Source organism: Tribolium madens, unplaced genomic scaffold (assembly GCF_015345945.1).
Source record: "Tribolium madens isolate multiple individuals breed KSU strain unplaced genomic scaffold, Tmad_KSU_1.1 Scaffold_11;HRSCAF=98;Tcas5.2_LG3b, whole genome shotgun sequence".
Lineage (NCBI taxonomy): Eukaryota > Metazoa > Arthropoda > Insecta > Coleoptera > Tenebrionidae > Tribolium > Tribolium madens.
The window spans coordinates 6881107-6896758 of NW_025400975.1; the positions used below are offsets into that span (position 1 = coordinate 6881107).

At 28.8% G+C, this 15652-nt stretch overlaps 1 protein-coding gene across 4 annotated transcripts in view; it reads left to right on the forward strand.

Moving 5' to 3' along the window:
* Positions 1-5198: 5198 nt before the first annotated feature.
* LOC123015716 (lachesin-like) overlaps positions 5199-15652 on the forward strand; it is an 86682-nt gene continuing 76228 nt past the window's right edge. For all 4 annotated transcript variants that reach the window (XM_044415608.1, XM_044415625.1, XM_044415617.1 and 1 more), the window contains exon 1: positions 5199-5498. In XM_044415608.1, the coding sequence (XP_044271543.1) occupies positions 5453-5498 (46 nt within the window). In that variant the 5' untranslated portion in view covers positions 5199-5452. The remainder of the gene's footprint in view (positions 5499-15652) is intronic.

Sequence of the window (15652 nt, forward strand, 5' to 3'; positions counted from 1 at the left end):
ATTCAATTTAAGTAATTGACTCAAGAAAACCAAATAATTTTATGAACACTTTAATAGCAAATTATTGTTTTTTTTCACTATATTAACCAAGAAAAAATTAAAWATCACTAATCTACATYGTATTGAATTCTCTAGTGCTGATTTGATAGCTCCAACACTCTCAACCCGTGTAAAAATTAATTAACCATCTCTCTCGCGCAAAATAGCAATTGTTTTTAGAGAGGGGATCACGGAGTAATTTTGTTAGACACTATAGCAAAAAATATCAAACTTTAGACAATAAACGATGATGAAAACTGAAAATTCAATCCAACCTTCACTGCACCAGACGAGTTATTTTCGTTAATTAGTATTATTTGGGCCAAAAGTCTATAAAAACGGTAAGTTGAAAAAAATTAACCAATAGTGCGTTGAATTTCAATCATTCAATTTGACACTTCTGACAGAAATATCGTCGTCCTATAAAAAACAACACACAAAAGTCTCCTATTTTATTAAGAATTTTGGCGAAGAAATGTGTAAATTAAAGTTGGTCGACTTGAAATAGTTAAGTAGTGATTTGTGAAGTGTTGTTTAAGACTTTAAGAGCCCAATATAAAAAAAATTGATCAAGAAATGTCGAATTTGAGGTTATGACATGAATTTATTATTTCTGTCGACGTAACAAAAACTAGATGTACCACTGAATTAATAAAAAATAGATTTCCTTTTGCGAATCCGAGAGAATTTGCCTGATTTAAGTAGTTCTGTCACCTAAATAGGGAATTTGAAAGCAGTTGAAGCTATTTGGATATAAAACATCTAATTTCTCCGATAAAAATCAATCACCAACCTCTATCAAACTATTACAACACGGTCAAGAATGTAAACAGTTGCTTAAATTAATTGACAAATTTATATGATTTGTTAATAACGTTTTCAAAGTGTTCAAAGTGTTATTCCAACACTACTCACTGTGCATAAATCACTTGATTYTAAGACTTGATTAGTTGATGGAATTATATTCCACACAAATACAAGTCTTCTGATTAKCACTACTCACTTGAGGAATGTTATCARCACATAATTGTAAGATCGTTTATACAATSAAAAAATTAAATATTGAGAATACAAATTCTTGGTGCATTGTTCCTGCATTTTAAAATGCATTCAAATAAGTAGAAGAGTGTTGATACAGACACTACAGGGTGCGCCAGAACTCGCYCCCCAGAGAAAAAGGTAAATGTTAAAAAAAAATTATCTACAAAAATTTCGAAGTTATGAGAGTTTAAATTTTGTATTTATTTTGTTGGAAAAATAATTTTCCAAGTTTTTTTTTAATACAGATTATTAGAAAAGGAAACAAGAGAGCTATATTCTAAATTAGAACTCTGTTCAATGTTATTTGTGGCTATTATTGGCAAAATTTTTGTACCTTTACTAAATAATTGTAAAACAACATATACAAGATCATCAGTATCATTAAATAGACATAAAAAATGTCAAATGTCAAAAAATAAATGTCAATTTTTTTTGACAGATGGAATTTAAACATTTTATCCAGGTTCCTAGTATACCAGTAAGATAGTATCTTACTTGAAATTTAAATGTCAAAATTTTTTAACAGATAGAATTTTTTAAACAATTTTTTCATGTCCTTGGTATCTTATCTTCTGGCACACCCTGTGTTAAAAAATATTTTTTTGAACATCAAGAATTTATTTCCGAAAATGTAAGACAATATCGATCTATTCCGTGTTTATCGTAAAATCAGTGATGCTCATGAATCCAAGTAAAATAAACTGTTACATCTATCTTGAGCCAAAACATTAAACACTGCAACGGAATTCCTTTCATTTTGCAATATGACAAATCGGATGAATCACATACGGTGTTATTTCGCAGTTCTGACCACATCTCGAACTAAACACTGGWTTCTTGTAAATTGCAATTATTACGAACTATAATAAAATTTAAAATGAACCAAATTGTGGTATTTTTATTAGTCGGGATTTTTTCTGATAATAGCCGATGAAGTCTGCGCTATTTTCAAACACAAACACCACTGATATAGCAGTCAAACAAAACAGGAAATAGTAAAAATGTATTATCTCATATAAATAAACAATTACGTTTCTTCACAGAACTTTTAATACCGTTTAATTTATTTATCAATGGAAATTTTATTAGCACAAACAGGCTGACATTTTTTATTTTTAGATAAAGTAAACGGATTATTGAGCGGTTTTAAAATGTGTGTGGTTTTTGGCTTCTTTGCGAAAATGAGTAATTTTTTCACTAACTGGAAATTTCACAAACGACAACTATTACTATCTGATTCATATTATACAGTGTGCTCCAGAAATAGGTGACTGAATTTTAATTTGCAACTTTGTGTTTTTAAAATACATAATATGAATGATATTTAAGGTTCAAGAAAAGTATGAATAAATAAACAATACCACACGCAAGTACCAAAACAGTTGCCCAATCTGCTTATGTAATGATTAAATTTTGAACAATAAGTTTTACCAAAGACAAAAGTTTACTACAACATAAATTGAAGATGTTTCCAATTGTATGTAAATGAGGTTTTAAATAATCATTAGATGTATGAGAGATGAAGAAACTACTTCAAGAAATGGGAGGTATTGCAAACGCAACTATAAAATCGAATGTTAAACGTTGAATCATATTTGAATACAATTAAAATAAAATAAATAATATCTCCCCCAACAAAATTCTAATTTTTGTACAAATTGCATTCTTGACCGATTGAGAGATCAAGTCCATAGGTCATATAAACATGAGATAAACGCGTTTCTGTTTATTAATTCTATCACTCCTCTAACTCGTAATATTAACAATTTTTATTAAAATCCAATATTCAATACGTGACTTGTAGTAATAGTATAATTTTATGATGTTCCTTATCAACACTAGTGTAATATTGAACTTTTTTGGTAATTTATTACAAAATAAAATTTTTATACGGGTAAATAGTTGGGAAATTAGATTTATTTCTCTTTTTTAAATGACTTGGACATTATTTAGTCACTGAGATCGTTCCCATTGAACAAAAATATCCACTACATTAAAAATTGTAATGTTATTTTGACTAGACACACCCACCCTATAAGAGGCATATAATGTAAACCCAAATCCTCACGTAACACGTATTTATTCTTTTGCATTACTAAGCATGTTAATAAAATGGTTATTTTTAGCCAGTTATAGGCTGTAAAAACTGGTACTTAAAAATGTAAGATTTTGGGCGACTGTTGGAATATTTTCATTTTAAAAGAAATGAAAATTTTTATTATGTGTTTAGGTGTTGTAATGATTACATGAAGATTCATACAAATTGTTATAAATCGACTGACGATTGATGAAATTATGAAGACACCTTATTTGAAATTTACGAGAAGAAACGACAAATTTTGATCTTCAGTAAAATTATGATGAAAACACTCTAATTTTGTTTTTCCACACTTCTCTTATTTTAAATTTAAAAAATTCAAAGTAATCCGAATGAGCAAATTCTAAAAATATGGAAAATACGAAAGCCTTTGATTAAAGATTTACACGTTTTTCGTCAATTAAAATGACATCATTAGTATGTGAACATTATTTTTTTTCACAAAGAAGCAGATTTTTGACAAATTTTTTTCAACCTTTTAAACATACAAAAAATTATTCTTGTAGGTTAAATTAAACTATTGGTTTCCTGTGTTTTTTAATCTTTAAAGTTCTAATAGCAGGAAACAGAAACTGCTAAAACGATCTTCTGTATATAAATTTCAAAATCTTGCACAGTAAACAAAAACTGATCTTGAAAATAATTTTCAAAAGTTTCAACAGAATTTTGCCAACGACGAATATTTAATTTAGGCCTTTATTTCGAAAGTCAGGATATCAAGAATTAGAATTGAAAAATTCATTAAAAATTATATTTTCTCAAGAACAAAAATGAATCAGATTTTCCAAAAAGTGGAAATTAGATAATTCAAACTACAACAAACTCACTAAKTGAAGSAGACTTTCATATTCCACTTTTAAATAGAACAGTTTTATAATTTTATAACGGTTTAATTTTAAAAGTTGGTTTCATTTGTCGCTGGAAGCTTGTTTTCTAATGAGGACTGTTTTTTAAATAAATTTTCTAAATTTTTTTGTAGTTTTACACAACTCAAAAAAATCGAATTTTACAATGATCCACATACAGGGTGATCCAGGGGTGCGTGCAAGCTCCATAACTTTTTTCTATCGATGTTATTGACATGGTTTTTTTAAAAACGATAGATACAACAATGAGGTATATTAAAAAAATATTTCTATTCATATACAGGTGTTCCAAAATAAGCTACACTACTAAGTTGTTTTTTTTTAATCAAAACCCTAATTTTTTTTTACATTTTTGGATTTGCCACTAAATTGTCAATATAACACACCTAGGTTTTTTAGACTTATCTAAAATAGTTTTTGACTTATGCCAATTTATGTGTCAAAATGTCAAAATTGCATAAACCCCCAAAAAAATTCATAACTTCAAAACTATTCAAGATAACTTAAATAACTTTCTTCCAGTCTTAAGCTTAGCGCATTTTCTGAAATAAAGGCAAACTCGGAATCGATGTTCCGTCGCCTACTACGATTTTTTGACAATGACAAAATACAAATGTCAATAACTTGATTTTTTCAAACACAACACTATATCTTATTGCATCATTGGTTGTATTTTTTTATGAGCTTTTGGTCTATATAGGGTTTATGGGGTCTACTGTGTAAAATTTGTGAGATTTTTGCAAAATAAGAAAAGTTGATGGTTTTTTTTCTTGAAAAAAAGAGTCGTAAAATTTGACACATCTATGCAGTTCTGAAAAAAAAATAAGTTTATTATTGACAAACAGAATTTTTTAAACTAGATCGCGAGTTATAAACCACCTGTATATTAAAAAAAAAACTAAAAAATCCAAAGTATTCCAAAAAAATACAAAGTTTCAAATTCCAATTTCTCGGTGTTGAATCGATTATGCCAAAACAGTAAGTTCAGCAGCAGACACGAACTTGTAAACAAGTCATTGTTAAATTTAGATTATGAAATTCGTGCTGAGTAGAGAGTGCGTGTCCTGACTTGGCGGGAACACACTCACCACGAAGAAGAAAAAGCGATAACAAGTTTGCATAAATAAAAAAAGCCAAGAAACGGAAAGCTCATTCCATTCTCGATCTTGACTCGAAAACAGAGTTGCTTTGCGAGGCATACCCACCGAAGGTTTCAACGCGTCTTGTCCATGCGCAAGCGTATCTTTTAAAAATACATTCGGCTTTTGTCCCGCGAATGTTGCGGACTTCGGGCGCGCTGTGTTTGTGCTCCGGTGAAGTGGAATGAAATAAAAATTCAAACTCGGAACAAAGTGGTGTTATTCGACGAAAACCAACCTTTTATCACTACTAATCAATCGAGAAGAAAATGGAACTTAAAACAGTGGCATTTATTTTTATACTTCTATATACCGGTAAGTGCATTATCTGCCGACTACCTGGCTCCAAGTGCATCAAAATCCAGACTGATAAATATTTAAGCACACTTTTTTTATTCAATATTCAWAATTTGGGCCACTTTGACATTCCCACATGTGTTTTTAATACCCTCGAGTTAAAGGGTAATTTGATACTGGTTTTATTAGTTCGACAAACTCAACCAAACTTGGGTTTTTTCAGCTGGGATAATAAMTTTTCTTAATTTTTCATAATTCATGATAAAACTAAATATTTGAATAATTTTACTTCAACGCGCCGGTTCATWATTTTATTGCGTAACTTTCCATTCGAGAAAATTAAACACTGTCATGAGCTTCCTGTTACTTGCCGAATTTTGCTATAAATAATAATTCTATTTTTATTTGCAATTTTTTCAATTTTGTCAACCGTTAATTGTCGATTTTATTGCTTTTAATTGGAGCGTTGAGGAAATTAAAAAAATTCACTACGCGAACTTTAAACTACTTAAATAAATTATTATTTAAATAAATGGTTTAAGACCTTACAAGTAAAACTAAGTGTGTCAAATGCATGCATTACTGTGATAAGATTTATTCAATTGCCTCAAGGCAGTATTTGTTTTTATTGTCAGGTGTGTGTAAAATAAATAAATTGGTTAAAAGTTGAAAATGTGTCGTAATTTTCTATTCCAAACAATTCGATTCATTAAAGTTAAAAACAGTGTACATTCCTTGGATGAAAAAAATATAAACACTAAAATAGTTTACGCAACTAAAATGCAATAAAGGATGAACTTTCTAGGTTATGTTTATGTTACATTTCACTTTTGGATTGCGCGWAGAAGAGAGATTGATGTCACTTTTGTGGGTTTCGTTTATACAAACCGCGTTCCCACACTGGGGTTTTATCACTTTTTTACATTGGAATCATTCTTGATGCATTTTTAACCGCATTTTAGCGTCAGAGCTTTTTTTTTACTTCAAATAAACTCTAGGTWCGATCTATTCAAATTGTGATCCTTTTTAAAAAAAATATGTTACGATACAAACTTGTGTTTTTTTAAATGAAACACTATGTTTCTGGATGTAGCCTTTTAAAACAATGTTTTTACGCTAAACTTTTATTAGTCGATTTTGCTTAGTTTTACAAATAAGACGTTTTTTTTTTGACGAAAACATGCACTTTTTGAAAATTTATTACACAAAAACTAGGATAGCTAGAACAAATTTTTTCTTACTTCTGCAAAGAAGAAAGTACAGAATTTAAAACTGTAGCAATTTTTAGTGTTTTGCATTTGTAATGATTAATAAATTAAGAAGTTTGTTAAAAGTTAAATAACTTAAAAAATTAAAATGGAACACACTGTTTTTTATTTTTGCATCTAATAGATTGATAAATTGTCTATCTAAAAAAATAAACTTTTAATGTCTAGAATTGATAAATGAAAAAATATTTAACATTCAATATTAATTGTAGCAACAATTKTTATCAATTTCTGAGAATTGTTGATACTATGACAACTTTAGTAATTCCACCACTGATCACTTATCCCTTCATTTATCCAGAGATTGTAAAAGTCGTTATAAATACTGAAATTCGAATTATTTTATTGTAAAAATAAAGAATAATGGATTCAGTTTAACACAAATGTGATTATTAAGTGATATTTCTTCCACCTCTTGTGCAACTGTGCATTTTTTGGCTACTGAAACAATAGTTATTTTTTTTTAATGTTTAACGTTAAATATCTTTTTAGTTATTGATTATAAACACCTAAAAGTAAATAATTTTAGAAAGACAATTTAATAATCTTTTAAATGCAAAAACAATAAATAGGGTGTTTTATTAAAAAAAATTTAAGTTATTGAACTTTTAACAAACGCCTTCATTTTTTTATCTTTGCAAATGCAACACACTAAAAAAATGTTACAACCTTATAGCTTATACCTTCTTCTTTGCGGTAGTAATAAAGAATATTTCTAGGTGTCTTATTTTTTGTGTAATAATTTTTTTAAAAGGCCATGTTTTCCTCAAAGAACCGTCTTATTTTTACGAGTAAAACTAAACAAAATTGACCAAAAAAACATTGTCATAAAAATCTACATCTAAAAACGCTGGTGTTTCATTTAAAAAAACACAAGTTTGTATTGTAACTCATTTTTGAGACACYCTGTATGCTGTAGTATCCATCAATGTCCTATATTTTTTTTTTTAATTTAACCATTTAAAGGTCTTTTAAAGACTTTTTTAAACTTACTGGGACACCCGGTATAAATAATTCATGAATTAATAAAGATGTTAATTCATGTTTTGGTAATTTGCATTATGTACTTAGTTTTCCAAAAATTATTGACAAAAAATTCTTTAATTTCAAAACTACCAATACAACAAATCCAAATGTTTCAATGACATTTCTTACTATTATTTGCCGACGACATTTTTTTTTAATTTCTGATCTTATTTTTAACATACATTCCACTCTCGAAAGAAATTCTTAGCAACTTGTCTATTAATATAAATCTGCCGCCTTCATTATATTCCTTTGTTTTCTCATTTACAATTTTGATTTTAATTATGCGAACCGACATAATGGACGGGTTACCAAATCAGGTGACATTTTCCCGCCCACACATTAATTTTAAGAAAAAAAAATCACCCAAGCGCACATACTGTCAGAGAAGCGACAAAGCAGTTCCCACCCACTAATCAATATGTCAAGTTTCATTACTGATAAAATTTAATACAATGGTTTAATTATCTCGCAAGTGACATTAATATTAAAAGTCAATTTTCCCCCAAGACGAAAAATACTTCACCACAAGAAGTGTTGCAACACTTTCCTATCACAAAACAAACATATTGAAGTAAGAAAAATCAATAATAAGAGAAATAAGACTTGACACAGTTCGTCTAGTCAACAAAATCTAAAAATACTGCAAGTCAACGAATGCATTTATTGATTTGAGAAACCTCCACATATCCCGAAACACACCCAAAATGACGTCACTTTTCTGCCCTAATTCAAAAAGTCATCAAATATTGCAGTTGACGTCCCTCACGCTAGTTATCATTCACTTAACCATGCAGGATAGGGGCTCTCAATTGTAATTTATTTGAATGATTTCAATTTCGAGGAATAGTAAAGAAGCCTCATCAACGTGTTTATGCAGGTTAAATATTCATTAAACGAGATTTTATGATCGGTTATCATTTATCATAAAAAGGGGTGTCATCAAAAAGGGATGACTCAATCAATAGAATCAATTGTGACGCAAACGTAATAGAAAGTCAATAACCAATAGCCGAGCTTCTGTGTAACGGACGTCAACGAATCCGCAAACATCCCTTTGATTTCTTTAAATGCACAAAAAAATAATAAATGCACTAATTAATTTAATATTAACACATTTACAAACAAAATGTTTCCGAGCAAAATCGGAATATCGCAGTGTTCAAAAACAAAATTGATTACCATTTGTGCGCAGTTTCCAGGCCTTGCTAAAATCATTCTTGTGCAGGGGCTCTTGCTAATACATATACCACCCTCCAATAATAATAAATATTCAGTAATATAAAAATAAGTACAATAATAAACACCATTCTTGCGCAGGGGCCATACATTGTTATATAACCAAGACTGAAAATTCTTTAAATTTTATGTTGTTTTACTAATTTTGATTAAAGTTACTGAGCGTTTATTATTTTTACTGTGCAATATATTATACAGTATGTCCCCGGATTGGGTTTACAAGAGGAAAAAAAACTGCAAAGGAAAAAAAGTACTCAGTAGAAAGAAAAGTTCATTTTTCTCTTGATTTGTTTTAACAAGAACTATCATTATTTAATTAATAAATTATTTCTCAAAGTGACAAATAGTTGTCAAATAATTAAAACCGCCATTGTGATAAGACTTAAAGTCCAAAATCAAGAGAAAAATTAACTTTTCTTTTCACTAAATCAGAATAATGAAGTTTTAAGTACAGATTTGCTCGTTTCAGGTGAAGCAAAAAAAATTTTTCCTTTGCAGTTTTGGCCTAAAATCAAAGATAAAAAAAATTCCTCTTGTAAACTCAATCCGGGGGCATACTGTATTTTTACTGATCATTTTAAATTTTTTACTGTGCAAAAATTAATTAAATACTGATTATTTATCATTTTATACTGATCAAAATTGAATTATTTACTACTCATTTCTTTGAACGTCGATCATTGATCATAAAAATAAAAAAAATATCACACTTTCTCAGGTAGTGGTCCCCAAAATTTGTCATCATGCATTTTAATGAACCCTCATCCCATTTCGGGCTTTGTAGCAACACAATTAAACTCTAATTTATTTTAATTTTATTCCTTATACATATTAACATTGCAAGAAGTTCCCTTTTATAGATCTCACTCTCGAGATGATTATTCATCATAAATTTGAGAAAAATCTGCCAACGTTGTTACCATATCTCATAACAAGGTAATTCCATTCTGAATAAATTTACCTTGTACCTGACTGTATTATTAAAGCTCTTAGTACATACTCAAACATGGAGAAAATAATATAACCGTCGTAGCTCAGAGTCTTGTTTACATGAATAACTGCTCTTATAACGTCTTTAAGCTATTTATAAGTAAAACTCTCCTGAGATAAGACAATGGCGGTGTGTATACATAACAGGCCTCATTGAAACTTCCTACTCTTGATAAAAATTATTCAAAGCACTGCAGATAACAGGGGCACTATTACATCAAACGCCACACATTCGAACTTTATCAATGGAATTTCATTAGTAGGCAAACACTACTGAATATAAATAACAAGTAGATAAGTTTTATGCCCGATTTTACATTTTCGAATTTCTTTCATCAAAAAAATTTAAAATTTAAAAATAATAGACTTCACCGAGATTTATATACATATAATTTTAAGTAGGACAAGGAAACAAGGATAGTAGTAGTAATATGAGGTCAATAATGAGTCACTTTCCAACGTACGTCAAAATTAGAAAAGTCCAGCAGAAAAGGCAACATTTTTAATTAATTTTTGAATTCCGATTTTTTATTAACAGAAATAGTCCAAATTACGTATATTAAATATACAGAGTGATCCACATACTAACTTTATGACTCTTTCTAGTAAGAGCACAAAAAGCAAAATTTTTAATATATTAAAAATTAATAAAAAAAATGATTGTCAGAAATTTGTTTATTTTTCTACCTTTCTATATGTAATTTTAAGTAGGACTAGGAAGCAAGGGCAGTAATAGAGGTAGATAATATGAGGTCAATAATGAGTCACTCTTCAACTCTCGTCAAAGTTAGAAAAGTCAAGCAAAAAAAGCAACATTCTTTATAAATTTCATTAGTTCCAAAAATTATTTTTATTACCTGTTGATTGCAAAAAATTGAGTTTAATCAACGCAATTTTTACGCATTAWTTTTTTATTTAAACATAAAAAATAACAACTAAAAAYTAGAAAAATAKTTTTTTATTACTGTGAGAAAACAATATGTTATTGTTCAAAATCAAAAATTTGTAAAACTGATGGTGAATGCCTAAAAAAAACATCCTAAAGTAAAACTTTTATTTTTGACATTAGTAGTTTTAAAAATAGTAGATACTATCTAGGTGGCGAGAGATTAGAAAGTTGTTTTTTTTTTTAATTTATCTTGAAACTTTTAGGTTTATACATAATTTTAAGTGGAACTAGGAAACAAAAGTAGTAACAGAAGTACGTAATAGGGGTAGGTAATATGAGGTCAGTAATGAGTCACTTTCTAATCTCCGTAAAAGTAAGGAAAAGTAAAAAAAAAGTTATAAAAAAAGATATTAAAAACAAAGTAACTTCACCAACAAAGTCAGTGTTTACTTTCATATCGGTTATTTCTGGACTATTTGGAAGTTTATTTAACACTCCYTGGTGGCTTATTTAAAATTTGCAATTCTAAAAATATGAGTCAAGGTAAATAAAACATGCAAAAGTCGATGACTGATAAATGCATTTTTCAACTTGGTCTGTTGAGTTTTCTTTCTCTGGTAAATATTTGCTCTTCGTTCGTCTAGTTTTAGATTAGTAGTCGCCATTCTTCGTTTGTTAAGTCCACAAAGAATGTTTGAATGCATTTTTAATCTTCAATCGGCAGTCAGCCGTGTAAAACGTTTCGACAGTACTTGAATTTTTGGAGAGGCCAGAATTAATCTCTCCACTATGAGAGCTATTTCGAGTATTTTATTATATTAATAATTAGTTATGTATTTTGCAAACCGAAATTTTGGCTTTCTGCCCTGTTTACTCAACGGATATCTGAAATTACACAACTGTAACATGCGGAAAAAAGCTTGATGCTATTTTTGCCAGTCCTTTAATCAAAGTGGGAAAAAATTAAATTACAGTATACATATTATTTAAACAACTATTTTTGATAAATAAAAATAGGAATATCGCAAAGCGTTCAAAAACAAAATTGTGGTATCAGGAGCACAGCAGTGGCGTACAAAGAGTGGCGTACGTTGATTAGAGTGATTACCATTTGTGCGCAGTTTCGAGCTCTTGCTAAAATCYTTCTTGCGCAGGGGCCCTTGCTAATACATATACCATCCTCCAATAATAATAAATATTCAGTAATATAAAAATAAGTACCAATAATAAACACCATTCTTGCGCAGGGGCCATACATTGTTATGTAACCAAGACTGAAAATTCTTTAAATTTTTTGTTGTTTTAAAAATTTTGATTAAAGTTACTGAGCGTTTATTATTTTTACTGTGCAAAATATTATGTTATTTTTTACTGATTGCTTTATTACTACCCAATCAAAATTGCTAAATTGCAAAATGTACACATTAATATATGAAATATTTTTAATAAATGACTCGGCCTTGGTAACAAGGTTGCCATTCTTTAAGTGGATGATAATAATGAATTGGAAAAAGACAAAAATACTGTTTAACAAGCACAAATGTTTGTGGGTAAATAAATTTATAGAATTAAGCAAACATTATATCACTTGCTGTTCTTTGCAAAAATAACCTTATTGCACCTTACGTCAGATGCGCAAATGATAAGGTTTCCAGGTAAAACAAAAGTCCAAAATGTTATTTTACCAACCAACAATTCAAGAAAGTAAAATTTTAGAAGTTTTGTCTTTAATCATTTGAAATATTTCCATTAGCCATAAATCTTTTGCTATCTACATTTTATGACCGGCAATTTCGCAGGTGACATAAGCTAATCTAGCAATATTTTAATTACCTAAGTGCTCTTAAATATAGTGTCATGGCACGCGTGTTTTTTATTTTTTTTGAGTCCAATATGGTGTCCAGAGGCTGCATTGCAGCTGACGTGGTAATAATAACGAAAATAGTTCAAAAACCTGCCGCCCGCATTCTCTGGAAGTTTTCGCTGTTTCAGACTTGGAAATGTTAAAAGTTTCGAGATTGGCTTCCACTTTGAAGGCTGTAATTATGAAATTTCACAGTCGAGGTGATGTTGCAATTGTATTTTCGAAGTTAAATGAATTTTCTGCTCTTGTTTTGGAGCAGAAGAATACAAGTTGCGTGTCAATAAAGTGTCGACTATAATCGTGATGGGAATTTAACGGTGATGTGATCTTTTGATGTCGGGATTTATTCTAGACCGGTGGTTGTGATGATATTCCGATTTGGTTGGTTTTATTTGAAATCAGATAGAAGCGTTTAATTAACAAAAGTATCCAACTGAAGGTTAATTTATGAGAATTTTGAAATCCAGCAACAGGTGTTCTAAGATCGGTGTGGGGCTGCATGTTATTTGTGGAAAGATAAAAGTGATGCTGTAATCGTATTTAGGCATCGACAAGCAATTTGATACGATTTAATTTTACTTCAAAATTTATAAAGAAAAATTATTTTAGCCAATATAAAAAATTGACTTTCAGATTAAATACCCCAGCGAGTTGAAAAAGTCCTTTAGTGACCTTTATATGGTAAAATTAAAAAAAATATATAGGACATTGATAGATGACTAATCTAGTGCATCAACTAAAATTATTGTCAACTATACAGCGTGTCTCAAAAATAAGTTACAATACAAACTTGTGTTTTTTTTTAATGAAACACCATATGTTTCTTAGCGTTTCTGGATGTAGATTTTTATGACAATGTTTTTAAGCTAAACTTTTATTGTTCAATTTTGCTTAGTTTTAAAAATAAGATGTTTTTTTTGACGAAAACATGCATTTTTTAAAAATTTATTACACAAAACCTAAGACATCTAAAAAATTTTTTTTTACTACCGCAAAGAAGAGGGTACAAGCTATAGGGTTGTAATATTTTTTTAGTGTGTTGCATTTGCAAAGATAAAAAAATGAAGGCGTTTGTTAAAAGTTCAATAACTTAAAAAATTTAACTGGAACGCCCTATTTATTGTTTTTGCATTTAAAAGGTTATTAAAATGTCTTTCTAAAAATTTTTCTTAGTATCAACAATCCTCAGATATTGATAGTGATAGGCATTGTTGCCACAATTAATTAATTAATATTGAATGTTAAATAATTTTTCATTTCTCAATTCTAGACATTAAAAGTTAATTTTTTTAGATAGACAATTTATCAATTTATTAGATGCAAAAACGAACTTCTTATTTTATTAATCTTTACAAATGCAAAACACTGAAAAATTGCTACAGCTTTAAATTCTGTACTTTTTTCTTTGCAGAAGTAAGAAAAAAATGGTTTTTGCTGTCTTAGTTTTTGTGTAATAAGTTTTTAAAAAGTGCATGTTTTTGTAAAAAAAAGTCTTATTTTTAAAACTAATCGAAAAAAGTAATAAAAGTTTAGCGTAAAAACATTGTTTTAAAAAGTTACATCCAAAAATGCAAATAATAATAATAATTTTATTCGTCCAAGCAAAACATTTATAAGACACGTATCAGGTAATACATATAGGTAAAAATAATACATAAATAAACAAAATAGTTTATACATTACGTCACCTGAAGCAATAAACTCATCATAACATAAAAAAAATTGTCACAGTTTTTTTTTTAATTTACTAGGCAATTTGTTAAAGAAAAGTGGGCCATAATAATTCATACAATTTCTGCTTTTGTTTAATCTTGTAAATTTAATGTCAATTTTTTCACCATCCCGTGTATTATGATCATGTAAGCTTCTTACTTGCTCATATTTATGCATATTATTTTTAACATATAAAAGACAATTAAAGATATACAYACTAGGAAYTGTTAAAAAATTTAGTTCTTTAAATTTACATCTCACATCATCTCTATAAGGCATCTTACTAAATTATTCTTAATGCTTTTCTTTGTAGTCGAAAATTTGACTAGCAGAAGGAGCATGCCCTCAACATAAAAGAGCGTAAGAGGCATATGACATTATTAAAGGATGAAATGCAGTTTTTTACACTTGCTGAGGAACAATTTTTTTTAAGCATCTTAATAAAAAATGTTTTTGGATATTTTAACTGAGAGTTCATTAACATGACCTGACCAATTAAGGTTAGGGTCTATTAAAACCCTTAAGAATTTTATTATTTCTGGGTTTTCAAAATTTATATTACGGAGAGAAAAAAATCATTGTTTTTGTTTTATTTAAACATAGATCCATATTTACAAAGCATACACTTGCTTCCTTCTGTATTTGGCAGAATTCGTTTTTAAATATTGCTAGATACTTTAGTTAAAGTACTGTCGTTGACATCTATATCATGAAATTTTTCTTTTACATCGTTGATATACATAAGGAATAGAACCGGCCCCAATACAGATCCTTGAGGCACTTTTTCTTTTTAGAAAGGGTATTGTTATTTTTACAAATTTGAAAGCGATTATTTACATAGCTTTGTATAAGTTGTTTTTGTAAAAGAAAACTTGTTGGATAATTTAGACAAAACTTTTTTATGACAAATACAATTAAAAGCCTTTTGTAGATCGCAGAATATTGATCCAACATAATTTTTCTGTTCAAAACCTCTTGAAATAATTTCAGTTAAATGTAGGATTGCATCAGTAGTACACTTAACGCTCTCAAATCCACACTGATTTTATCAGCGAGAAAATTTTTAATAAATTTATGTATTGAGGAAAGAGTGTTCCCAACTGCTCTTAAAGTAGCAAAAGTAATATCGTTACACAAAGGAGGATCTAAAGATGATTTAAACAATTTTCGACCAATATCAGTT